Consider the following 27,002-nt stretch of genomic DNA (forward strand, 5'->3'; position numbering starts at 1 on the left):
GGTGTTTCTCAACATTTATTTTCAGATGTAATATTAAATCAGAGCACCGTTACTTAAATGTGATGCAATTACATTTTAGTTAGAAGTTAGATTGACAGATATGCTCAAAGAGATTGTAGCAAACAGCAGACAAAAAAAACACAATGATAGTGTACACACACACCATATAAACACAAATATTAACTGAACACTTTGGTACTTTAGCTGCTAAGTATTCTGACTTCAGTCATGTATTTAATATTTCTCTACTAAACCAATTACTACTTAGTTAACTTTTACAATTAGATATGCATAATATTGGCACAAGCTTGTTAAAATAAAATATACCTTTTCATAAAATATATCTTGATTTAAATTCAAATTCTAATCTAATCAAAGTTGCACGTTGCACCTTTAGGGCATTTTTAGCCTGACCAAGTTATAATATCCAGCACTGATATTACACTTATGGAAAAACATATACCTTCTTGCTCATACAAAATATAGAAAAGGAACAGCTTTTACGATTAGAGGTTCTCATATCATAACATGTGCTAAAAGTTGCATTGAAGAAAATGGATGGCATGGCATGCAGTATTGCTGACTGTGGTGCATATATATATATATATATATATATATATATATATATTTATTCCTATTACTATTATAGGCTAGTCAGTAAATGGGTATATATGTAAACATTGGAGATATAGTGTGGGGGGACATCCTGTAAAGAAAGCTGACATGGTTCCTCTAGTCGCTCCCTCCACACAGCTTTAACAGCAGTTTCTTATAGTCCCCTGAAGTGTCTCCCTGTCATAGACAACAAACACATCAACAAACTAGTCCAGAACATCATACTAGAATGCCTAACCTGCTCTATAGCAGTAGCATTATTGGAGGTACTGGTGTGTGTATGAATTTGTGTAGTGATGAGGAGAGATACTTACAGAGATGTCTGTGTAAAGCGACTTGCCATATGTCTTGATGTATTCCTGACGGATATCCAACATGTCCACCTCAGAACGGGTCACCATTATCCGAATCAGGGTTTTGTCCTTGGTCCCGGCCCCCTGAGAAAACACACACACACACACACACACACACACACACAGGACCTTAGCACTTATTTAAAGAGTATACTTATCAGAAGCAATTACTGTAATAACAATGTAATTTCATTGGGACTGGGAAAGTGAAAATGTAGTGAGTGTAAACAGTGTTCACTTATCAGTCGTGGACAGTTTTGTTATTCTGTGCTGTATGTACAGTATGTTGTAATCAGTCCAGACAGACAGACACAGACAGAAACGGGGTGTGTCTTACCTTCATGGCCTTGTAAAGTCTCTCAGCAAAGTAGGCGGGTGTGTTCTTAATACACTTGACTGGAACACGGAGAGAGCAGAGGGTTAGAATGAACCTGAGTAGGCGGGTGTGTTCTTAATACACATGACTGGAACACGGAGAGAGCAGAGGGTTAGAATGAACCTGAGTAGGCGGGTGTGTTCTTAATACACATGACTGGAACACGGAGAGACTGATAACATGGCCCAGTCTGTTTGTGCTACAATGCCAACTCCTTGTCAGTCATTGTCAAGAGCACAAACAGACTTGAGACAAGGTGACTGATACCGTGTGTTGAAGGAAACTCTCAAAAACAAACAAAACTAACGGTTAAAAATGATATGAAAGGATAAAACTGAAAAGATTGTCAAGTCATATCTGAAACCGGAACTTGAAAATACTCTGAGTGTACAAAACATAACAAATATTGAGTTGCACCACCCCCTTTTGCCCGCAGAACAGCCTCAATTCGTCGGGGCATGGACTCTACAAGGTGTCGAAAGTGTTCCACAGGGCTGCTGGCCCATGTTGGCTCCAATGTTTCCAACAGTTGTGACTAGTTGGTTGGATGTCCTTTTGGTGGTGGACCATTCTTTATACACACTGGAAAATGTTAAGCGTGAAAAACCCAGCAGTGTTGCAGTTCTTCACACAAACTGATGTGCCTGGCACCTACTACCATACCCCTTTCAAAAGCCCTTAAATATTTTATTTTGGGTATTCACCCTCTGAATGGCACACATACACAATCCATGTCTCAATTGTCTCAAGGCCTAAAAATCCTTCTTTAACCTGCCTCCTCCCCTTCATCAAAACTGATTGAAGTGGATTTAACAAGTGACATCAATAAGGGATCACGGCTTTCACCTGAATTCACCTGGTCAGTCTATATCATGGAACGAGTTCATAATGTTTTGTATACTCAGTGTATATGAAAATATATGAATGTAGTTTGATAAACACAGTCAGAAGCGTGAAATACATTTTGAAACATCACATCAACATGACTTCTGTACAAACATCATGCACAATGGAACAAGCAAACAACACATCATTACTATGAAGTGTGTATGAAGAGTGAGCATCTCTTGATACAAAGTCAGATAACAACAACGATGTCATCCAGTCAAAAGAATCTAAAAGCAGGTTACTGTACCATTAACCGGAGCAACGATAGCCAAGTGAAGGAAAACAACAACAATTACTCATTCAGACAGCAACAGTGTGACAACTCACATATTACTTTAGCATCTTCTATAACATCTTTTCACAATAAGAATGAGTAAGCTATGGGTGTTAACACCTAAAAAGAAATTCCACGCTACTGTTACGTCAAACCCCATACAGTAATTGGGTGGAACCATTGGTAAAGTTTTTTTTGGTAATCCCCTATACATACATCTGGGCATTTCACTCTGTGTGTGTGTTGTTATGGGTGTGACACAGAGTGTTAGTATGTGTTTGCGTAGAGACGTGTAGGTGTGACCTGCATGGGTGTGTGTTAACCAAAAGGTGTCCTCTTACCCACGGCCACCATTCCACTCTCCAGGTCTCCAGACATTTCTCTGTCGATGCTCTTCTCTAGGTCTCTGCCACACATCTGCTGATACTCATGGAACACTGCACATATGCACACACACACACACACACACACACACAAGGTAGTGGCAAAAGCTATGAATCAAGATGAGCGGACAGCACCAGAGGACTGATATTTCATATACACTCAGTGGGCATCAGGTACCGGGTCAGACCCCTTTTGCCTCCAGAACAGCCTGAATTCCTCGGGGCATGGATTCTACAAGGTGTGGCGTTCAAACGTTGCTCAATTGGTATCAAGGGACCTAACGTGTACCAGGAAAACATTCCCTATGCCATTACACCACCAGCCTGTACCGTTGATACCAGGCAGGATGTGTCCATGGACTCATGCTGCTTACGCCAAATCCTGACTCGGCCATCAGCATGATGCAACAGGAACTGGGATTTGTCAGACCAGGCAATATTTTTTCACTCCTTAATTGTTCAGAGTTGGTGATCGCGTGCCCACTGGAGCTGCTTTTTTTGTAGCTGATAGGAACCCAGTGTGGTCGTCTGCTGCAATAGCCCATCCGTGACAGGGATTGACGAGTTGTGCGTTATGCACACCACTGTTGTACTGCGCTGTTATCTGCCTGTTTGTGGCCAGCATGCTAGCTTGCACGATTCTTGCCATTCTCCTTCGACCTCTCATCAACAAGCTGTTTTCGCCCACAGGACTGCCACTGACTGGATGTTTTTTGTTTGTCCCACAGTTCTCTGTCAACCCTAGACACTGTCGTGCGTGAAAAGCCCAGGAGGGCAGCCGTTTCTGAGATACTGGAACCGGTGCGCCTGACACTGAAGACCATACTATGCTCAGAGTCATTTAGGTCACTAGTTATGCCCATTCTACCGTAGATTCGAACAGTAACTGAATGCTTCAATGCCTGTCTGCTTGCTTTATATAGCAAGCCACGACCACCTTACTCACCGTCTGAAGGAGTGAACCATATTCGTGAACGGGTGGTGTACCTAATAAACTGGCAGGTGAGTGTACATTTAATTGATATTTGACTTCTGTTGTCACAGTACCATTCCTCTCCCCTGTAGTTACCTGCTCTGAGGTGGGGTTTGCTCCTGGCACACAGGATGGCATTGAACTTGGACTCATCTGTTCCCACCTTGTTCTCTCCAGCAGCATATAGGGCCTGGACAGAGGGCACACAATACACACAGGCATCTTTCAATGAGCAGGTAGCGATTTAAAGTATGCCGTGTAGGGTCCTGAGTTTTTCCTGCTCAAATTGAATGAAAAACACCTGTCCCTAAGTATGTTGATGACACAATACAGTATGTAGATTAGACATCACAAGGTTCATTATAGATAAGAAATGGCAATTTACCTGGGCATCTTGTTTGGCTACAGAGATGTCCACTGTCTCTCTTTCATCTCGATTACCCTGAGAGCACAAACACAACACATAATCAGGGCCGGCTGCAGGCAACATAAGCAATCGCTTAGGGACCCCGACTGGAACTGTTGAGAGTTGGAATAGTAGAATACTCAACGTGCAAGTTAGACATTTGGTTGTGCATCAGCAGTTTTTCTCTTGTTTTTTAAGTCACTGACAGTCACTCAATTAACCATGTCAGCTAACAATTAGGTTAGTAAATTAGTCCAGCCAGTTATCTAAACCATGTAGTGTTAATGGCTGAATACTGACCGAACACGCAGGGCCCTGACCTCCAGGGGGCCCCATTGATTTTGTTAGTGACTCTCACTCAGATATCACTAACATGGCATAAGTCATGGCAAAATGTGTAGAATCGCAGGAAATCTGTTACAAAACTGCACAAATGTTTCTCTGAATTGCATGAGTAGAATTGCATGAAATGTGTTATTAAATTGCAAAAATACCTCTCCGCCCCATGGCAAAATGTGTATAACCTGAGAAAGCTTGCATTAAAACTGCAACATTTTCTCTACAACCCATGGCAAAATGTTTAGAGTTGCAGGAAATGTACTTTAAAACAGTATTTTTCTCTCTGCCGTCAAGAGGGGGGCACTCAATTATTTTGCCTGCTTGGTGGGGGGCCCCACAACCAAATCTTGTTTAAGGCTCCCAAAAGACTAGAACCGGCCCTGCACATAATGAATCAAACATCTACAGATGAAGTCGTACGTTTACATACACTTAGGTTGGAGTCATTAAAACTCGTTTTTCAACCACTCCACAAAATTTCTTGTTAACAAACTATAGTTTTGGCAAGTCAGTTAGGACATCTAGTTTGTGCATGCACACAAGTCATTTTCCCAACAATTGTTTACAGACAGATTATTTCACTGTATCACAATTCCAGTGGGTCAGAAGTTTACATAAACTAAGTTGACTGTGCCTTTAAACAGCTTGGAAAATTCCAGAAAACGATGTCATGGCTTTAGAAGCTTCTGATATGCTACTTGACATAATTTCAGTCAATTGGAGGTGTACCTGTGAATGTATTTCAAGGTCTACCTTCAAACTCAGTGCCTGTTTGCTTGACATCATGGAAAAATCTAAATAAATCAGCAAAAACCTCAGAAAATAAATTGTAGACCTCCACAAGTCTGGTTCATCATTGGGAGCAATTTCCAAATGCCTGAAGGTACTACGTTCATCTGTACAAACAATAGTACGCAAGTATAAACACCATGGGACCACGCAGCTGTCATACCACTCAGGAAGGAGACGCGTTCTGTCTCCTAGAGATGAACCTACCTTGGTGCGAAAAGTGCAAATCAATCCCAGAACAACAGCAAAGGACCTTGTGAAGATGCTGGAGGAAACAGGTACAAAAAAATATCTATATCCACAGTAAAACGAGTCCTACATTGACATAACCTGAAAGGCCGCTCAGCAAGGAAGCAGCCACTGCTCCAAAACCACCATAAAAAAGCCAGACTACGGTTTGCAACTGCACACTGGGGCAAAAATTGTACTTTTAGGAGAAATGTCCTCTGGTCTGATGAAACAAAAATAGAACTGTTTGGCCATAATGACCATTGTTATGTGTTGTGGAAAAAGGAAAAAGGGGGAGGCTTGCAAGCCGAAGAACACCATCCCAACCGTGAAGCACCGGGTGGCAGCATATTGTTGTGGGGGTGCTTTGCTGCAGGAGGGACTGGTGCACTTCACAAAATAGATGGCATCATGAAGGAGGAACAATATGTGGATGTATTGAAGCAACATCGCAAGACATCAATCAGGAAGTTAAAGCTTGGTCGCAAAAGGGTCTTCCAAATGGACAATGACCCCAAGCATACTTCCAAAGTTGTGGCAAAATGGCTTAAGGACAACAAAGTCAAGGTATTGGAGTGGCCATCACAAAGCCCTGACCTCAATCCTATAGAAAATCTGTGGGCAGAACTGAAAAAGCGTGTGCGAGCAAGGAGGCCTACAAACCTGACTCAGTTACACCAGCTCTGTCAGGAGGAATGGGCCAAAATTCACCCAACTTATTCCAGGAAGCTTGTGGAAGGCTACCTGTAACGTTTGACCCAGGTGCAACATTTAAAGGCAATGCACCAAATACTAATTGAGTGTTTTTAAACTTCTGACCCACTGGGAATGTGATGAAAGAAATAAAAGCTGAAATAAAAATCACTCTCTCTACTATTATTCTGACATTTCACATTCTTAAAATAAAGTGCTGATCCTAACTGACCTAAAACAGGGAATTTTTTTATAGGATTCAATGTCAGGAATTGTGAAAAACTGAGTTTAAATGTATTTGGCTAAGGTGTATGTAAACCTCCGACTTCAACTGTATGTATTCCTATGTATTTCTAATGTATACATTATTCTACATCTATGGGCCATAGGCTGTACCTGGGCCAGAGAGATGAGGAGTCTACGGAAGTGTCCTGAGGTGTCCCCACTGATGGCATCTTCCAGTGACTTCTTATTCTCTGAAATAACACACACAGCTTTCTTACACAGCACAGTACAGAGCAGTACACTACTCATATTTATTTCAAAGGTTTTTTCCTCAACGCTATTTGTAGTCCCTGTAGTGTGTGTCTACCTGAGGAACTTACCGGTCTTGTAGACCATGTTGATCTCTCTGATCTCTGCGTTGGAGCGAGAGGACAGGATCTCTATCAGACAAGCCTCGTCTGTCCCTGCACCCTGTCAGAACATACAGTAGAGAACAGTTGGTAGGTTTACGACATGAATATCACTATTTCTCTGTTCGTTAAACTAGTTTAGCTAGTTGTGTCAAACACAAAACAAAAACATTCCACTTGTTTGCATGTACGAACGCAAACACACACACACACACACACAGGCTAAGAGAGAATATCCATGTCAGTGATTATGAAAACCCTTTCACAAACCTTAATGGCCTCTTTGAGTTCGTATGCATCAAGCTGGGCTGGGGTCTTCAACATGGCCAGCACCAGCTTCTCAAAGTTCCCTGACAGCTCTGACTTCAGATCCTTAACCAGATCCTAGGAAGGTAAGGGGATACAAGCTTGGTATAATTCAATGCTAACCAAGTAATTATTGAGTTGGGCTGGTGCTCAGCGGTACAGAGAACAAGCACTTTCCCTGTTCTATAACTTAAATATCGGCACCGTCATTTTCTGTACTGCTTGAGTACTGGCACCTCTTTTAGAATATTGGTTGTAAAATATGATAAGTAACAGCAAATATATAGAAAGAGTACCGGTACCCAAAATGAGTGGCGGGACCTACTTCAGTCCACTTCAAGCATTAATGCTATCTGTGTTCAACTGCTGTGTTCCGGGTACTGCTATAATGGGGTCTGAGGGAATCAAGTCCTCCAGCTATGTCGTTTACTGGCAGAACCATCAGCTGCTGTTCAGATATACCCTCTGACCCTCCGTGACCCTCACATATTCAGATCATTGTATGATGCTGTAACACTCATTATATTCATTTGTTCCATAATAACAACTTAGATAAATAAAGTATCACGTTTTTAAATGTAACTGTATTACCTTTCCGTAGGAAGTTTTGAAGGCCGCGAGCATGGGAACACGCTGTATGTTTGAGCGACTCCCTAGCAGGTCTATGATGGCCTGTTCATCAGTACCTGTAGGACAAGTTCCCTGTCAGAACACATATTCAAAACTGCCCATCCATTTCTCTTCATTAGTTTATAACATCATTTTTTTACTAGTATAGCTAAGCAAATATCATTACCATGTCTTCATACATAATTAAGTCATTCAAAGACTGGGGCTCAATGATAGAAGGCAATGTAATTGCTAGTGTTGAATTTACCTATCCATTCCTTTCAGATCTACACAAGTGCGTATTGTATAAGGTTACTGACAAGGGGTTGTTTCTGGACAGGGCCTATTCTCCCGTGACATCTGGCCATTACCCATGTAATATTTGTTTCTGGTTCCAAGATTAGATAGGGCTTAATGTATGCTCGGCCCTTATTTATGTGCTCTCTGACACCTGGAGTCAGAAGACAGGAGACAATGCCAAAGGACTAGTCAGCCCTTCCCCCCTCCAAGGGGCCAAAATGTTTCTCTCTGTTACAGTATTCAGAAGACTGACTATTGAATGTGACTGAATAATACTATAGTATCCATGTTTGGTATACATCTGAAACGTGTTCACTGAGGATAACTCTGATGCTAACTATGTGCATGTATGATCTCTGTGGTTACTTGTATCTGTACAGGGTGAAATCTGAATTAATATATGCAAAAAGGTTTTAAAGGTCCTCTCAGGAATTCTGTCATATTTACACTGGTCTCATCCCACCACAGAAGCATTTAAATGCTGTGACACCCTGCGGAGATTGGGCCTTGGTGGTCAGGTTACACTGTAAACTTTGTATCGCTTGATTGATCAAAGGTGATTGGATCTGGGTTGAAAGGATACACCTTCAGATGTTATAAATGGAATGAAATGCCTTTGTTCTGTGTCTTATCCTGTACCCAGTCCATGGAGGAAATTTGTATGATCAATTCTCATTTCCTCGGCTTCTAGGCCTCGGGCTAGTAAGCATCTCTTTGTCCATGCTTTGCCTTGTAAGTTAACCTGAGAATCTATACTACCGGTCAAAAGTTTTACAACACCTACTCATTCAAGAGTTTTAATTTATTTTTGATATTTTCTACATTGTAGACTAATAGTGAAGACATCAAAACTATGAAATAACACATATAGAATCATGTAGTAACCGAAAGTGTTAAACAAATCTAAATATATTTTATATTTGAGATTCTTCAAATAGCCACCCTTTGCCTTGATGACAGCTTTGCACGCTCTTGGCATTCTCTCAATCAGCTTCATTTTAAATGTTTTAAATATAAAATACATTTTGATTTACTTAACACTGTTTTAGTTACTATATGATTCCATATGTGTTATTTCATAGTTTTGATGTCTTCACTATTATTCTAGAATGTTGTAAATAGTCAAAATAAAGAAAAACCCTTGAATGAGTATTCTAAAACTTTTGACCGGTAGTGTATATGCCTACAATAATGCTTTGTTAATGTCAGTATAACCTTGTACCTTAAGCTTTATGTCTTGTATGTCAACCCATTCATTTTACAGTTATGAAATAATACTTGCTTTGATATTCGCTTCCCATGACCATTCCTTAGTCAGCTAAACGCATTATACTCGATTGCACATGGTTCAATTGTAGTCTTTTGCATATTGCTAATTATCTTTGAGTCAGATAAACATTTTATTGGCCAATTGCTTAGTCTTATTACGAGTCACATGTGAGGTATTTATAATATCATACACACTGTATATACAAATGTCAAATATTGCTGGCCACTACATTAACTCAATCACTGGACCAATGTATAAAAGGTTAGGGGTTGTTTCTGGACAGGGTCTAACTCACTCACGAGACTCCAGTATAAGGGGTTAGAGGCTGTTTCTGGACTGGGCCTATTTAACCAACTCACCAAAGCCCTTCATGGCTTTCCTCAGAACCTCCACATCTCTCAGTGGGTCTGCTCCTGGAAAATCCTTGATGGTTCCCCGGAATCCTCTCTGAAAGAAAAGGGATATTAATCCAGAATGTAACCTGATTGCTTTACACTGTCAGTGTTATTTGCCAGTAAAACTCCTGGCAAAATCTCTTATAATTGACATCTCAAGAAGAGTAAGAAAATGATAGAAGCCCAATCAATATTAGTGCAGAACATTTAGGTATTCAAGTTTAAAACCTTGGATAAAGTATGGACCCTTAACCAGATGTATACCTGTCCTAAAATGGTCTTTTGAAGGACTATTGTCACCAATAGGGTTAAATCTTTCCAGTGTATCTTACATTGATGGCAGGAGAGACGGGAATGGCTCCACCTCCAGGCATGGACGGGTTGGGCGACGGGGCTTGAGGATACACTGGCATGGGCTGATTAGGCGCTGGTCCTCCTCCGTAACCAGGCATGGAGGGGTTGGGTGAGGGTGCCCGTGGGTAGCCAGGCATGGGCTGGCCTGGATAGCCCATGCCTGGGCCTTGAGGCTGGGGCATCTGCCCTCCTGGCTGTGGGTACATACCATAGGGCTGTTGGTTATGGGGCTGGGGGGCAGGGTGGGGGTATCCACCAGGGCAGAACATGGCTGCGGAGATCGGGTTGGCATGTGATTGGAGCAGAAGTGGGCATCCAATAAAATGTGCAGGAAGCAGATTGGTTTAAACCAATCTGCAAGCAAAGCTGTTTTGTAGATAATCAATGATGTATTATAGATGTTGATTAAACATCTGCTTTAGTTTTTTTAATAAAGGGAAAATAAAAGACAATGCAAAAAAGAAATGATACAAAACATGGAGTTGAGGGATTACAACAGTGAAAGAGAAGGTTGCAACAAATGATTATGTTTTTGAAGCACTATCTTAGCTAATAAACATGAGCTACATTATTTTAGTCATGAGAGAGAGACTATTAAGGAAGGTTAACAAGAAAGCTGCAACATAGATAGATATGAGAAAAAGATGACCGGGGTAAAAAGTCTTATCGGTCAATAATTGGGTTGTGATTTCCATTATTGGCCATGCAATTCATGGGGGGGGGGGGGGGGGGGTTGTACTGTATTTTCATGCCAGACTTACCATGGCTGGGAGATTGCCTGCGTTGAATCCAGGGTTGGACAGATTATCAAGACCAAAGGTGGGGAAACCAGCACCACCTCCCCAACTATCTGTATCAGATTACATAGATGGGCATGCCACTAAACTGTTTATGGCAAATCACTGACAAATTGCTATGTACTATTACTACTGTTTTACAACAGTTTGGACTGTTTTGCTTTGATGTTGTGGTTGTATATGATTGTAGTCAACCAATCAAGTAATTGATTAATCAATCAATCAATAAATCCTTCAATCAGCTGTTACCAGAAACCAGAAGATAATTGTTATGTTTTAAATAGAACATAGAAAGTGCTTAAACTTCATACTAGAGAAGTTTTAACAAATATCTGGTATTGCTGCTAGGGCAGAGAGGTAAAGAAATGGGTCAGTATTAAATTGGCTTTGGAATGAAACACCAGGACTAGCAATAAACACACTTGCCAATTCTAGTCAGCAGAGTGATACTCACGGCTCACAGAATGCGAGTACTATGTGAGTCACAAGTTGGTCTGTGAGTGTTGTCTCTCAGCACAGCGAAGGTTGTTTAGAGAATAATAAAACATATAAAAAAACATGCTGTATGTGCATATATTAGGCATATAATGATCTGTTGTCCTGACGCCTTACCTGCTGGGGGTATGGCTGGGTACCCTCCAGCTCCAGGCTGTGGTGGATAGCCACCAGCCTGTGGGGGGTAGCCACCTGCCTGGGGTGGGTAACCTCCTGCCTGAGGTGGGTAACCTCCTGCCTGGGGTGGGTAACCTCCTGCCTGAGGTGGGTAACCTCCTGCCTGAGGTGGGTAACCTCCGGCTTGGGGTGGGTAGGCGCCCGGCTGAGGGGGATAGCCTCCGGCTTGGGGTGGGTATCCTGGATAACTCATGGTTTATGGTCTGAAATATGGTAAAATATCGAAATGTAAGGCCTATTTTTTATGTGTAAATGCATTCTGTTCAGAGTTTTTCTGTTCCGGGTTAAGTTATGATGACAGGAAAATGCAGTGGGCCACACCCCTCTCCATAGGGTTTACCTGGGGAGAAGAAACATGGCTAAATTCCTCAGGATGACCCATTAAGCATGAATGAATCGTGATTTCCTTGGCTGATGGTTTAATTTTTAACAAGGTCAATTTATGGGTAAGTGTGTATAAATGGAACAACTACATACATGAAATTGAGTATTTTCCTGAAGTTTACAACAAGTAAACTCAGAAATAATATTTTTGGGACACATACAGTGCCTTCAGAAAGTATTAATACCCCTTAACTTATTCCACATTTTGTTGTGTAACAGCCGGAATTCAAAATATAATTTTTTTCTCACCCATCTACAGACAATACCCCATAATGACAAAGTGAAAACACTTTAGACATTCTGCACATTTATTGAAAATGAAATACAGAAATCTATCATTTACATAAGTATTCACACCCCTGAGTCAATACATGTTAGAATCACCTTTGGCAGCGATTACAGCTGTGAGTCTCAGAGATTTTCACACCTGGATTGTACAATATTTGCACATTATTATTATTTTTTTTATTCTTCAAACTCTGTCAAGTTGGTTGTTGATCATCGCTAGATGGACATTTTCAAGTCTTGCCATAGATTTTCAAGCCGATTTAAGTCAAAACTGTAACTAGGTCACTCAGGAACATTCAATGACGTCTTAGTATGCAGCTCCAGTGTATATTTGGCCTTGTGTTTTCAGTTATTGTCCTGCTGAAAGGTGAATTCCTCTCCCAGTATCTGTTGGAAAGCACACTGAAATGTTTTTCTGAAGGATTTTGCCTGTGCTTCGTTCTATTCCGTTTCTTTTTATCCTAAAAAAAACTCCCTAGTCCTTGCCGATGACAAGAATAACCATAACATGATTCAGCCACCACCATGCTTGAAAATATGAAGTGGTGCTCAGTGATGCATTGTGTTGGATTTGCCACAAACATAATGCATTGTATGCTTCACAGTTTTACTTTAGTTCCTTATTGCAAACAGGATACATGTTTTGGAATATTTTTTATTCTGTACAGGCTTCATTCTTTTCACTCTGTCATTTAGATTAGTATTGTTGAGTAATTACAATGTTGTTAATTTGTCCTCAGTTTTCTCCAATCACAGCCATTGAACTCTGCAACTGTTTTAAAGTCACCATTGGCCTCATGGTGAAATCCCTGAGCAGTTTCCTTCGTCTCCAGCAACTGAGTTAGGATGGACGCCTGTATCTTTGTAGTGACTGGGTGTATTGATACACCATCCAAAGTGTAATTATTAACTTCATGCTCAAAGGGATTTTCAATGTCTGCTTTTTTTGTTTTTACCCATCTACCAATAGGTGCCCTTCTTTGAGAAGCATTGGAAACCCTCCCTCATCTTTGTATTTAAATCTGTGTTTGAAATTCACTGCTCGACTGAGGGACCTTACAGATAATTATAAGGGGGGGGTTCTGGGGGATTTCCCCCAGAATATTTTAGACAGCTTTTTTCTACAATTCTAGTGGGAATCCATATTTATGAAGAGAACCACAGTGGGAATCCATATTTATGAAGAGAACCACAGTGGGAATCCATATTTATGAAGAGAACCACAGTGGGAATCCATATTTATGAAGAGAACCACAGTGGGAATCCATATTTATTAAGAGAACACAACAATTTTTGGGGTTTTGCTACAATAAATTACACTATATATACAAAAGTATGTGGACACCCCTTCAAATTTGTGGATTTGGCTATTTCAGTCACACCTGTTGCTGACAGGTGTTTAAAATCGAGCACACAGCCAGGCAATCTCCATAGACAAACATTGGCAGTAAAATGGCCTTACTGAAGAGCTCAGTGACTTTCCACCTTTCCAACAAGTCAGTTTGTAAAATGCGTGCCCTGCTAGAGCTACCCCAGTCGACTGTAAGTTCTGTTATCATGAAGTGGAAACGTCTAAGGAGCAACAACAGCTCAGCTGCAAAGTGGAAGGCCACACAAACATGGCTGGTGAAGCGTTGGTTATAAATGTATTGCATCTGAGCACCTAGAGTGTGTGGCTCTCCTTTTCTTTTTCAAGTGTTCTACTCCGCTAGCCAGCACCTTGCCTAAACCAGTGTGCATTTCTTTCGTCTCCAGGCCACACAAGCTCACAGAACAGGACAGTCGAGTGCTGAAGCGTCTGTCCTCAGTTGCAACATCAGCACAAGAACTGTTCATCGGGAGCTTCATAAAATGGGTTGCCATGGCCGAGCAGCCGCACACAAGCCTAATATCACCATGTACAATGTCAAAAGTCGGCTGGAGGGGTGTAAAGCTCGCTGCCATTGGAATCTGGAGCAGTGGAAACGCCTTCTCTGGAGTGATGAATCACGCTTCACCATCTGGCAGTCCGACGGATGAATCTGGGTTTGGCGGATGCCAGTAGAATGCTACCTGCCCCAATGCATAGTACCAACTGTAAAGTCTGGTGGAGGAGGAATAATGGTCTGGGGCTGTTTTTCATGGTTCGGGCTAGGCCCCTAAGTTCCAGTGAAGGGAAATCTTAACACTACAGCATACAATAACATTCTGGACGATTCTGTGCTTCCAACTTTGTAGCAACAGTTCGGGTTAGGCCCTTTATCGTTTCACAATGCAAGGTCCATACAGAAATGATTTGTCAACAATTGGCTCAGCTTCTTCTGGGTTAGAGGAGGGTTTGACACGCCGGGATGTCCTTATCCCATCGCGCTCCAGCAACTCCTTGTGGCATGCCGAGCGCATGTAAGCTGACTTCGGTCGCCAGCTGTACGGTATTTCCTCTGACACATTGGTGTGGCTGACTTCCGGGTTAAGCGTGCAGTGTGTCAAGAAGCAGTGCGGTTTGGCAGGGTCGTGTTTCGGAGGATGCACGGCTCTCGACCTTCGCCTTTCCTGAGTCCGTACGGGAGTTGCTGTGATGGGACGAGACTGTAACTACCAATTGGATATCAAAAAATAAATTTAAAAAAATGATTTGTTGAGATTACTGTGGAAGAACTTGACTGTCCAGTACAGAGCCCGGACCTCAACCCTGGCTGAATATAACAAAGTCCCGTGAGCAATGTTACAACATCTAGTGGAAAGCCTTTCCAGAAGAGTGGAAGCTGTTTAGCAGCAAGGGGGGGACCAACTCCACATGAATGCCCATGTTTTTGGAATGAGATGTTCAACAAGGAGGTGTCCACATACTTTTGGTCATTTTGAAAACGTGTTTTAATAATTAGATGACTAATCTATTCCCTTCCCTGAAAATCCCACCCCCAATAATTAATTGACAGGTTTGAAACCCTACCTACCCTGTGACTCACAAACATACCACCCCGTTCCCTGAAAATCCCACCCATCGTGATCGATTGACCAGTCTGAAACCCTACTGACTCTGTGACTCTCACAAATATCCTGCCCCTGCCCTGACAGTCCCACCAACAGTGATCAGTTGACAGGCTGTTAAGAATGTTAAGAATGTGGCCAGGATAACGCACGACAATGAGGAAATGAAATCGGTAATGTGAGGAATAATATTGTTTTTCCCAATAAGGATTTGAATTGTGTACTTGAAAGGTTAAAAAGCATTGTTAAATTGCACATTACGTTTTCATATTCTTTCTATCACAAATAATGCTATCACAATAATGTAGTACAATTACAAATGTGAACTTTGACTTATCTTTTAACAATTTTATTTTTCAATATGGTAAGAACTGTCAACTTGAAAATGCAAACTGGAGCATTTAAATTTGGTCTTTGATTATGTTCACATAAAAATAATATAACTTTATTATTATTATTATTATTATTATTGCACATGGTCTGCGGTTTTGAGGCCGGTTGAACGTAATGCCAAATTCTCTAAAATGACGTTGAAGGCGGCTTATGGTGGATAAATGAACATAAAATTCTCTGGCAACAGCTCTGGCGGACAATCTGCAGTCAGCATGCCCATTTTATAATTAACCTTTATTTAACTAGGCAAGTCAGTTAAGAACAAATTCTTATTTACAATGACGGCCTACAGGGGAACAGTGGGTTAATTGCCTTGTTCAGGGGCAGAATGACAGATTTCTACCTTGTCAGCTCGGGGATTCAATCCAGCAACCTTACGGTTACTGGCCCAACACTCTAACCACTAGGATATCTGCCGCCCCAGATTGCATGCTCCCTCAAAACTTGAGACATCTGTGGCATTGTGACAAAACTGCACATTTTAGAGTGGCCTTTTATTGTCCCCAGCACAAGGTGCACCTGTGTAATGATACTGTTTAATCAGCTTCCTGATATGCCACACCTGGCAAAGAAGAAATGCTCAATAACAGAGATGTAAACAAACTTATGCACAAAATTTGAGAGACATTTCTGAGATATTTTATTTCAGCTCATGAAACATGGGACCAACACTTTACATGTTGCCTTTAGATTTTTGTTCAGTGTATATTGCCAAGTTATCATTAGCCTACTCATTGTGTAACTATTATTACTTGTATTATTACGTGTTTTACTTTTCTATCATTTCTCTATTTCTTTCTCCCTGCATTGTTGGGAACGGCCGAAAGTAAGCATTTCACTGTTAGTCCACACCTGTTGTTTACAAAGCATAAGCAGGAACACAATTTGATTTGTAACCGCGGTTCGGCAATGGTGCACTGCTGAGCTCGCATATGGGGCTCAGCCAGGACCATTACCTTTGTAACCGCATAAAAAACATTTTACCAATGTGATTTAACCAATTGAAGTTGGAAAATAGAAAAATAAAAAAATGCAGTATGGTGTTAAATGCCTGTAAACCGCTTGTGGAGGAAAATTACACTTTTATACTTTTTCATTATACCACAACGTTGTTGAATACTCGTTTCTGATTGGCTAGAAGGGCATTCAATAATGGACATTGAAACCAGATAACGGGACAGTTGGAAAAGTTATCGGGACACCTTGCAATCATGACGCAATATGCGCCTACACATACATGCAGACCTTACTTGCTACAACGTCATAGAAAGCTAAACCAACAACTACACAAATTGAAATTATATACATTGTAAACGCTGGTCCAACGAGGAACAAAAACGTATTGATTTGTTTTTGCAGAGACCATCGATTGATGACCTAACGTGGTGAGTGATGAACATGAATGTCTCTGGTCCCTCAAGTCCCTATGCTGTCAAATCCTTCCACATGTTTCTAGTTTGACCAGCTGTTTTCAGGAACGGGCGTCCCCCATTATTTCCAAGGTAATGTACAGAACGTCGGCGTTTATCCCTTACATTTCATATTGCTTCTAGCCTAGCATTTGATTTCCAACAGTGATGGTTTGTATAAATCTTGCTCTGACCTCGGAAACAATGTTTCACTTTTGAAATTTGATCTCGCCCCAGTAACGTTACAGAGAATGCTGTGCCAGAACGAGATAAACTTTTCTGATTCAGGCGAAATCATGCAACACTATTATCATATATGCAATTAAATGGAAATAAAAACCTATTGTCAAAAATTGAGCGTTTACTGCCCTTCCAGCTGTAGTTTGTAACTTTAGTTGGCTAAGTGGGAAGACGTTAGCCAGCCTGCTGCATAGCAACCAATGTTTTGCACAGATTAAAATATTTTGTTTTTTGTCCACAGATGGAAGGGTGAAATAGTATAGATTTGCAGAACACATTGTCTAACAATTTGCATAACGCATTACAGGCATCACAAGCATAGCTATGTAAATTCCGTGACAGTGAAGCTTTTGTGATTGGACAGTAAGCATACTGGCGATTGACAGAAAGCAGGACGCACTACAGGCATTACAAGCATAGCTATGTAAATTAAGTGACATTTGCATTCTAGGCATTGTTCTTGACCCTGATTCAAATTGCCTATTTTGGCACAGTGTTTCTGAGACTATAAGTGGGTGCTAACCCTGCTCCGGAGCTGGGCCAGCTAACCCTGGGTTGGTGCTAGCCCACTTTAGAATGTGCAAGTGTGAACACTCACTTAGCCCTGGGCTGGTAAAGTGTGAACACGCCTTGAATTTGCTCGTGGTGCACACAGTTCAAATTATATGTAACACCATAGGACATAAAACAATTATACAAATTTAACAACAGCACAACAAAATATATAATTGTATTTTGCAGTTGCCTTTTCAATTTAAACACCAGTGATGCATCTAGTGATTTCTAACTGCACTGAACCAAATCAGTGGTGCATCTTGTGATTTCTAACTGCACTGAACCAAATCAGTGGTGCATCTAGTGATTTCTAACTGCACTGAACCAAATCAGTGGTGCATCTAGTGATTTCTAACTGCACTGAACCAAATCAGTGGTGCACTGGAGCAAAGCAAAACTTTGAGTGGGCAAAACCATTCATCTTGAGGTGACTGGGGAGTGGGTGCAAAATACAATCTGTTAATTTTTATATCATATATAAAATTCACATATCTATTTTAATACAGACTAGCTCAAAACATTGCTAATAATTGAAAATGACAAATTACCCAATGGATCATGATAATTTTCTGGTAAAAAAATGTGGAATGCCAGAACATAAGTTTGCACCCCTATTTTGAAAGTGGGGTGTTTGTTGCATTGCTCAGACACGTACAGTGGCAAGAAAAAGTATGTGAAACCTTTGGAATTATCTGGATTTCTGCATAAATTGGTCATAAAATTAGATCTGTTCATCTAAGTCACAACAACTGACAAACACAGTCTGCTTAAACTAATAACACACAAAATATATTGAATACATAATTTCAACATTCAGAGGGTAGGTTGGAAAAAATATGTGAACCCCAAGGCTAATGACTTCTCCAAAAGATAATTGGAGTCAGGAGTCAGCTAACCTGGAGTACAATCATTGAGACGAGATTGGAGATGTTGGTTAGAGCTGCTCTGCCCTATAAAAAAAAACACTCACAAAATGTGAGCTTGCTATTCACAAGAAGCATTACCTGATGTAAACCATGCCTCGAACAAAATATATCTCAGAAGACTGAAGATTAAGAATTGTTGACTTGCATAAAGCTGGAAAGGGTTACAAAAGTATCTCTAAAAGCGTTGATGATCATCAGTCCACAGGAAAGACAAATTGTCTATAAATGGAGAACTGTCCTGCAAAGGAGTGGCTGTCCTGCAAAGAAGACTGCTAGAGCACAGCACAGAATGCTCAATGAGGTTAAGAAGAATCCTAGAGTTTCAGCTAAAGACTTACAGAAATCTCTGGAACATGCTAACATCTCTGTTGACGAGTCTATGATATGTAAAACACTAAACAAGAATGATGTGCATGGGAGGACACCACGAAAGAAGCCACTGCTGTCCAAAAAAAACATTGCTGCACGTCTGAGGTTCGCAAAATAACATCAAGATGTTCCACAGCACTACTGGCAAAATATTCTGTGGACAGATGAAACTAAAGTTGAGTTGTTTGGTAGGAACACACAACACAATGTGTGGAGAAAAAAAAAGGCACAGCACACCAACATCAAAGTCTCATCCCAACTGTAAAGTATGGTGAAAGGGGCATCATGGTTTGGGGCTGCTTTGCTGCCTCAGGGCCTGGACAGCTTGCTATCATCGACAGAAAAATGAATTCCGAAGTTTATCAAGACATTTTGCAGGAGAATATTATTGTGTCTGTCCACCAATTGAAGCTCAACAGAAGTTGGGTGATGCAACAGGACAATGACCCAAAACACAGAAGTAAATGAACAACAGAATGGCTTCAACAGAAGAAAATACGCCTTCTGGAGTGGCCCAATCAGAGTCCTGACCTCAACCCGATTGAGATGCTGTGGCATGACCTCAAGATAGCGGTTCACACCAGACATCCCAAGAATATTGCTGAACTGAAACAGTTTTGTGGATGGTCCAAAATTCCTCCTGACTGTTGTCCGCAACTACAGAAAACTTTTGGTTGAGGTTATTGCTGCCAAAGTAAGGTCAACCAGTTATTAAAACCAAGGGTTCACATACTTGTTCCACCCTGCACTGTGATTGTTTACACTGTGTGTTCAATAAAGACATGAAAACATATGATTGTTTGTGTGTTATTAGTTTAAGCAGACTGTGTTTGTCTATTGTTAGATGAAGATCAGATCAAATTGTATGACCAGGTAAGTCCAGGTAATTCCAAAGGGTTCACATACTTTTTCTTGCCACTGTATGGTTCCATGGAGGTATTCCTTCTCATCATTTGCATTTTAGTGACAGTGGAAAGAATGACAGACTGTTTTTTGTATTTGAATAGGAACACAGTTCTAGGTCAAGGGCCTGTTCCGGAGGATGTAAAGTCAGCCCACTGACATTTACTCCTGAGGTGCTGACCTGTTGCACCCTCGACAACTACTGTGATTATTATTATTATTATTATTATTTGACCCTTCTGGTCATCTATGAACATTTGAACATCTTGGCCATGTTCTGTTATAATCTCCACCCAGCACAGCCAGAAAAGGACTGGCCACCCCTCATAGCCTGGTTCTTCTCTAGGTTTCTTCCTAGGTTCTGGTCTTTCTAGGGAGTTTTTCCTAGCCACCGTGCTTCTACACCTGCATTGCTTGCTGTTTTAGGCTGGGTTTCTGTACAGCACTTTGAGATATCAGCTGATGTAAGAAGGGCTTTATAAATAAATTTGATTTGATTTAAAGTTATAGAATGTTCAGATAGTCATAACTGTTCTACACCATACATTTACGTCTGTCAGATAGAGAATAGGGAATCATGTCAGCTCTATTCATTGGATTTCATGTCACTGACTACACCCAAGGTGTGCCAACATAAAAAGCACATTCAGTACAAAGTTCAGCAGGGGTGTCAAACAAATTTTATAGTATAATATTTATGGATTTAAGGACTACATAACTGTTATTACACCGTCACCCATTTAATCTAGATTCTTAGAAAGAAAGTGCCATCTATAACAAAAAGGGTACTTTGGCTGTTCCCATAGGAGAACCTTTTAATTAACCCCTTTTGGGTTCCATGTAGAACCCTTTCCACAGAGGGTTCTACATGAAACCCAAAAGAGTTCAACTTGGACCCAAAAAGGGTTCTACCAGGAACCAAAAAGGGTTCTCTTATGGGGACAGTCACAGAACCATTTTTTCTAGGAGTGTACCGCACACAAGTCTTAGACCACAACCTAAAATTAAACTAAAAGAGAAAGCCAAAGTCCAAACACCAGAGGCTAAAGCAATCAACCATGCTTCTCATTTATCTAACCTATCTACAACTAATACTAATTTCAACACAAATGCATTTCTCTTTCTCCTATCAGTGGCCTGAGGTCTATAGATTTCAAGTAAACACGCAACAGTGTAATACAGGAGTGAAATTGTGACACAAAGACTTCAACATAAGAAACCAAAGCATTTGACCAGGACACAAGCTCAGCATACTCACCAAAGCCCATAGGCTATTAACATCCTGTATAATAATCAAACCACAAATCAGTGGCAAATACAGCCTAAATTAAGAAACAGGCTACCAACTGGAACACAATCGCTCTGATAAATTAGAATGAAATGTGGCACCTTTTTATTGATCAAATGTAAGGAACGTTACACATGTATACAGATCTGTGTATAAATATAAGTAGCCATATGGGATCCATATGTGTAAGGCCCTGTAAAGCACACAAATGTTTTCTGGGCGAATGGGAGTAGGTCTTGTGCTGAAGTGTGTGGGCATATTCCCCATGTTCAATATAGAGGTTGACCGATTAATCGGCATGGCCGATTGGCCAATTAATTAGGGCCGATTTCAAGTTTCAAGGGCCTGTTGTCCGGACCTCTGGCAGTCTCTATGGGGGTGCCACAGGGTTCAATTCTCGGGCCGACTCTCTTCTCTGTATACATCAATGATGTCACTCTTGCTGCTGGTGATTCTTTGATCCACCTCTACGCAGACGACACCATTCTGTATACCTCTGGCCCTTCTTTGGACACTGTGTTAACTAACCTCCAGATGAGCTTCAATGCCATACAACTCTCCTTCCGTGGCCTCCAACTGCTCTTAAATGCAAGTAAAACTAAATGCATGCTCTACAACCGATCGCTGCCCGCACCTGCCCGCCCGTCCAGCATCACTACTCTGGACGGTTCTAACTTAGAATATGTGGACAACTACAAATATCTAGGTGTCTGGTTAGACTGTAAACTCTCCTTCCAGACTCACATTAAACTTTTCCAATCCAAAATGAAATCTAGAATCGGCTTCCTCTTTCGCAACAAAGCATCCTTCATCCATGCTGCCAAATATACCCTCGTAAAACTGACCATCCTACCGATCCTCGACTTCCGCGATGTCATTTACAAAATAGCCTCCAACACTCTACTAAAAAAATTGGATGCAGTCTATCACAGTGCTATCCGTTTTGTCACCAAAGCCCCATATACTACCCACCACTGCGACCTGTACGCTCTCGTTGGCTGGCCCTCGCTTCATACTCGTCGCCAAACCCACTGGCTCCAGGTCATCTACAAGTCTCTGCATGGTAAAGCCACGCCTTATCTCAGCTCACTGGTCACCATAGCAGCACCCACCCATAACACGCACTCCAGCAGGTATATCTCACTGGTCACCCCCAAAGCCAATTCTTCCTTTGGTCGCCTCTCCTTCCAGTTCTCTGCTGCCAATGACTGGAACAAACTGCAAAAATCACTAAAGCTGGAGACTCATATCTCCCTCACTAGCTTTAAGCACCAGCTGTCAGAGCAGCTCACAGATCAGTGCACCTGTACACAGCCCATCTGTAAATAGTCCATCCAACTACCTCGTCCCCATACTGTATTTATTTATCTTGCTCCTTTGCACCCCAGTATTTCTACTTGCACATTCATCTTCTGCACATTCTACCATTCCAGTGTTTAATTGCTATATTGTAATTACTTCACCACCATGGCCTATTTATTGCCTTACCTACCTTATCCTACCTCATTTGCACATGCTGTATATAGACTTTTTCTACTGTATTATTGATTGATGTTTGATTATTCCAGGTGTAACTTTGTGTTGTTGTATGTGTTGAACTGCTTTGCTTTATCTTGGCCAGGTCGCAGTTGCAAATGAGAACTTCTTCTCAACTAGCCTACCTGGTTAAATAAAGGTGAAATAAAAAATAAAAATGGAACAAATAAGAGAATAACCTAGGCCGGCGCTTATAATAAAGCTTTGGGAATAGCCTATGTAACAGTATAGCTTCCGTCCTTCTCCTCACCCCTACCTGAGCTTGAACCAGGAACCCTCTACACACATCGACGACAGTCACCCTCGAAGCACCGTTACCCATCGCCCCACAAAAGCCGCCGAGCAAGGGAAACAACTACTTCAAGGTCTCAGAGCGAGTGACATCACCAATTGAAACGTTATTAGCGCTCACCCCGCTAACACGGAACCCAAACCGGCTGAGCACGTGCGCCATCGTGCGCTATCGTGCATACATTTATTTTGTCCCCCTACACCAAACGCGATCACGACACGCAGGTTAAAATATCAAAACAAACTCTGAACCAACAACAATGACATTAATTTGGGGACAGGTCGAAAAGCATTAAACATGTATGGCAATTTAGCTAGTTAGCTTGCACCTGCTAGCTAATTAGTCCTATTTAGCTAGCTTGCTGTTGCTAGCTAATTTGTCCTGGGATATAAACATTGAGTTGTTATTTTACCTGAAATGCACAAGGTCCTCTACTCCGACAATTAATCCACACATAAAGCGGCCAACCGAATCGTTTCTAGTCATCTCTCCTCCTTCCAGGCTTTTTCATCTTTGAACTTATATGGTGATCACAAAAACCTACACTCGATCCCTCCGATGTCAACAACTACAGACCAGTATCCCTTCTTTCTTTTCTCTCCAAAACTCTTGAACGTGCCGTCCTTGGCCAGCTCTCCTGCTATCTCTCTCAGAATGACCTTCTTGATCCTAATCAGTCAGGTTTCAAGACTGGGCATTCAACTGAGACTGCTCTTCTCTGTGTCACGGAGGCTCTCCGCACTGCTAAAGCTAACTCTCTCTCCTCTGCTCTCATCCTTCTAGACCTATCTGCTGCCTTTGATACTGTGAACCATCAGATACTCCTCTCCACCCTCTCCGAGTTGGGCATCTCCGGCGCAGCCCACGCTTGGATTGCGTCCTACCTGACAGGTCGCTCCTACCAGGTGGTGTGGCGAGAATCTGTCTCCGCACCATGCGCTCTCACCACTGGTGTCCCCCAGGGCTCTGTTCTAGGCCCTCTCCTATTCTCGCTATACACCAAGTCACTTGGCTCTGTCATATCCTCACATGGTCTCTCCTATCATTGCTATGCAGACGACACACATTTAATCTTCTCCTTTCCCCCTTCTGATAACCAGGCGGCGAATCGCATCTCTGCATGTCTGTCAGACATATCAGTGTGGATGACGGATCACCACCTCAAGCTGAACCTCGGCAAGACAGAGCTGCTCTTCCTCCCGGGGAAGGACTGCCCGTTCCATGATTTCGCCATCACGGTTGACAACTCCCTTGTGGCCTCCTCCCAGAGTGCTAAGAACCTTGGCGTGATCCTGGACAACACCCTGTCGTTCTCCACTAACATCAAGGCGGTGACCCGATCCTGTAGGTTCATGCTCTACAACATTCGCAGAGTACGACCCTGCCTCACACAGGAAGCGGCGCAGGTCCTAATCCAGGCACTTGTCATCTCCCGTCTGGATTACTGCAACTCGCTGTTGGCTGGGCTCCCTGCCTGTGCCATTAAACCCCTACAACTCATCCAGAACGCCGCAGCCCGTCTGGTGTTCAACCTTCCCAGGTTCTCTCACGTCACCCCGCTCCTCCGCTCTCTCCACTGGCTTCCAGTTGAAGCTCGCATCCGCTACAAGACCATGGTGATTGCCTACGGAGCTGTGAAGGGAACGGCACCTCCATACCTTCAGGCTCTGATCAGGCCCTACACCCAAACAAGGGCACTGCGTTCATCCACCTCTGGCCTGCTGGGCCCCCTACCTCTGAGGAAGCACAGTTCCCGCTCAGCCCAGTCAAAACTGTTCGCTGCTCTGGCACCCCAATGGTGGAACAAGCTCCCTCACGACGCCAGGACAGCGGAGTCAATCACCACCTTCCGGAGACACCTGAAACCCCACCTCTTTAAGGAATACCTAGGATAGGATAAAGTAATCCTTCTAACCCCCCCCCCCCCCCCCCCCCTTAAAAGATTTAGATGCACTATTGTAAAGTGGTTGTTCCACTGGATATCATAAGGTGAATGCACCAATTTGTAAGTCGCTCTGGATAAGAGCGTCTGCTAAATGACTTAAATGTAATGTAAATGTAATGTAACATCTACACTTTCATAGTATTACCATGACAACTGGCAAAACAGTTCGTCTTTCAATCACCCACATGGGTATAACCAATAAGGAGATGGCACGTGGGTACCTGCTTCTATAAACCAATGAGAAGATGGGAGAGGCAATCTGCGTCAGAGCGTCGCAGACGTTCGTTGGCGCGTGCGAGCAGTGTAGGTACAATAGTTGAATATCATGGATTTCTAAATTTATTTTGTGACGCTCGCGCACGCGACGTGTCCAGTCTGGTCAGCATGTAACTAGCTAGCCATTTCACACCGGTTACATTCACCCCCCCCTGTTGACCTCCTTTTCCGCAGCAACCAGTGATCTGGGTTAACAGCATCAATGTAACATCGCTCCCGTCCCTCTCCTCGCCCCTACCTGGGCAATGGGTAACGATGCTTCAAAGGTGACTGTTGTCTATTTGTGCAGAGGGACCCTGGTTCAAGACCAGGTTGGGGCGAGGAGAGGGACAGAAGCAAAACTGTTACACCTACACTGCACTGTGACCGAATAACATCAACTCAAGATAGACAGCAGCAAAATATCGTTGATATTTATTAAGTCAATACCGAAACCATGCAAAAATAAAATTGCACCACTAAACTTTTGGTCGACTTTTTAGGAGTAACGTAGCCAGGAAAAATTTAATTTCACGCTTAAAGTTGTAATTTTGCTACATTGTCATGGTTCCGCACTAGGCCTACTAATCAGAAGAAGAAAAGCAAATTTACCGAAGCCGCCTGTCGTTGTCAGGCAAATTACTCAAACATAAATTTCAAGTAGTTATATAACTAACCATAGGCCTAGCCTACTTTATCATGTTCTCAGTGCAATGAGACATTTTGTTATATTATGTATAGCCTTCACGCAAGAAGGCTCGCTAGTAGAGAAATGAATGTATCCAAGCGATGTGTCTAAAACCCGAAAAATGTATTATGCACTATCGCTACTGGAAACAATTAATATATTATAGCAAGTTCAGCTTCGATTTAAGCAAAACATGCATATAGTTTGTCACTTACTTTTGGTTTGCTGGACGTCTCTTCCTGCCCGGGTTGGTCTATTTTTCAAGCTCAGCCCCTGTATGTATATAACGAAGGTGGGTGGGACTCCTCATACTTTCCAACTCAGTCTCTCATGAATTACTGCACAGTGGTGCACTATTGAATGTACAAACGCATGACAGTGACGTGTTAGGTGAATCATCGAGGTAGGGAAAAAGTGACAAATGATGACACATTTGAGAGGCCACCAGAAAAGAGACGCCGCCTCAGCAGGAGGGTTAACAGACATGTCGAGTCGTTTTGATATCGCGTGTTTGTCTTCAGTTTTTGCTAGAATTTGACTACGATAGCTTCTTGTCAGGGTCTGAAATTAATCTCTTTCATTTCTACCAGACACTTTTTTTTTTATCTGACACTTATGAAATCTGTTAAACGCTTTATAATTGTAAACACTGAGTCAGTGGTAGGCAACTTGACATTAGAAATATGGTACATATTGTGTAACCTTAATCCATGATTATTCTTAAAGTATAATAATATTAATAGGTTATTCTTCTATCTGCCATGGTGGCAAGTGACCTGAAAGGTTTGCCTGCCGCATCCAACATTTACCCTGTATTTGGCAAGTGTTAATTTCATTCCCTGTTCTAGCTAATAGATAGAATATTTATTTAGAAAATATTAAACCAAGTCTATGTATCCCACTGGG

The 27,002-nt window shown here is 41.9% G+C and overlaps 1 protein-coding gene across 1 annotated transcript; it reads right to left on the bottom strand.

The window, feature by feature from the left end:
* Window positions 1-26,498, bottom strand: anxa11a (annexin A11a). Its single transcript, XM_014215384.3, has 15 exons — window positions 26,312-26,498; window positions 11,596-11,858; window positions 10,948-11,036; window positions 10,165-10,380; window positions 9,797-9,884; window positions 7,850-7,944; window positions 7,223-7,336; window positions 6,923-7,013; window positions 6,714-6,793; window positions 4,248-4,304; window positions 3,959-4,052; window positions 2,848-2,943; window positions 1,306-1,364; window positions 930-1,052; window positions 1-792 (listed from the first exon to the last, which is right to left on the bottom strand). The coding sequence occupies exons 2-15, from the start codon at window positions 11,846-11,848 to the stop codon at window positions 733-735; spliced, it is 1,515 nt and encodes a 504-aa protein (XP_014070859.2). The 5' UTR covers window positions 11,849-11,858; window positions 26,312-26,498; the 3' UTR covers window positions 1-732.
* Window positions 26,499-27,002: the final 504 nt, after the last annotated feature.

Source organism: Salmo salar, chromosome 01, assembly GCF_965601325.2.
Source record: "Salmo salar chromosome 01, fSalSal1, whole genome shotgun sequence".
NCBI lineage: Eukaryota > Metazoa > Chordata > Actinopteri > Salmoniformes > Salmonidae > Salmo > Salmo salar.

Excerpts from the sequence above, each read along its gene's own strand:
- anxa11a (XM_014215384.3), bottom strand. The coding sequence starts at position 11,848 with ATGAGTTATCCAGGATACCCACCCCAAGCCGGAGGCTATCCCCCTCAG. Across the intron at positions 7,014-7,222 it reads AACTCAAAGAGGCCATTAAG|GGTGCAGGGACAGACGAGGC; the intron begins GTTTGTGAAAGG and ends ATGTTCTGACAG. Across the intron at positions 793-929 it reads CGCTTTACACAGACATCTCT|GGAGACACTTCAGGGGACTA; the intron begins GTAAGTATCTCT and ends TGTCTATGACAG.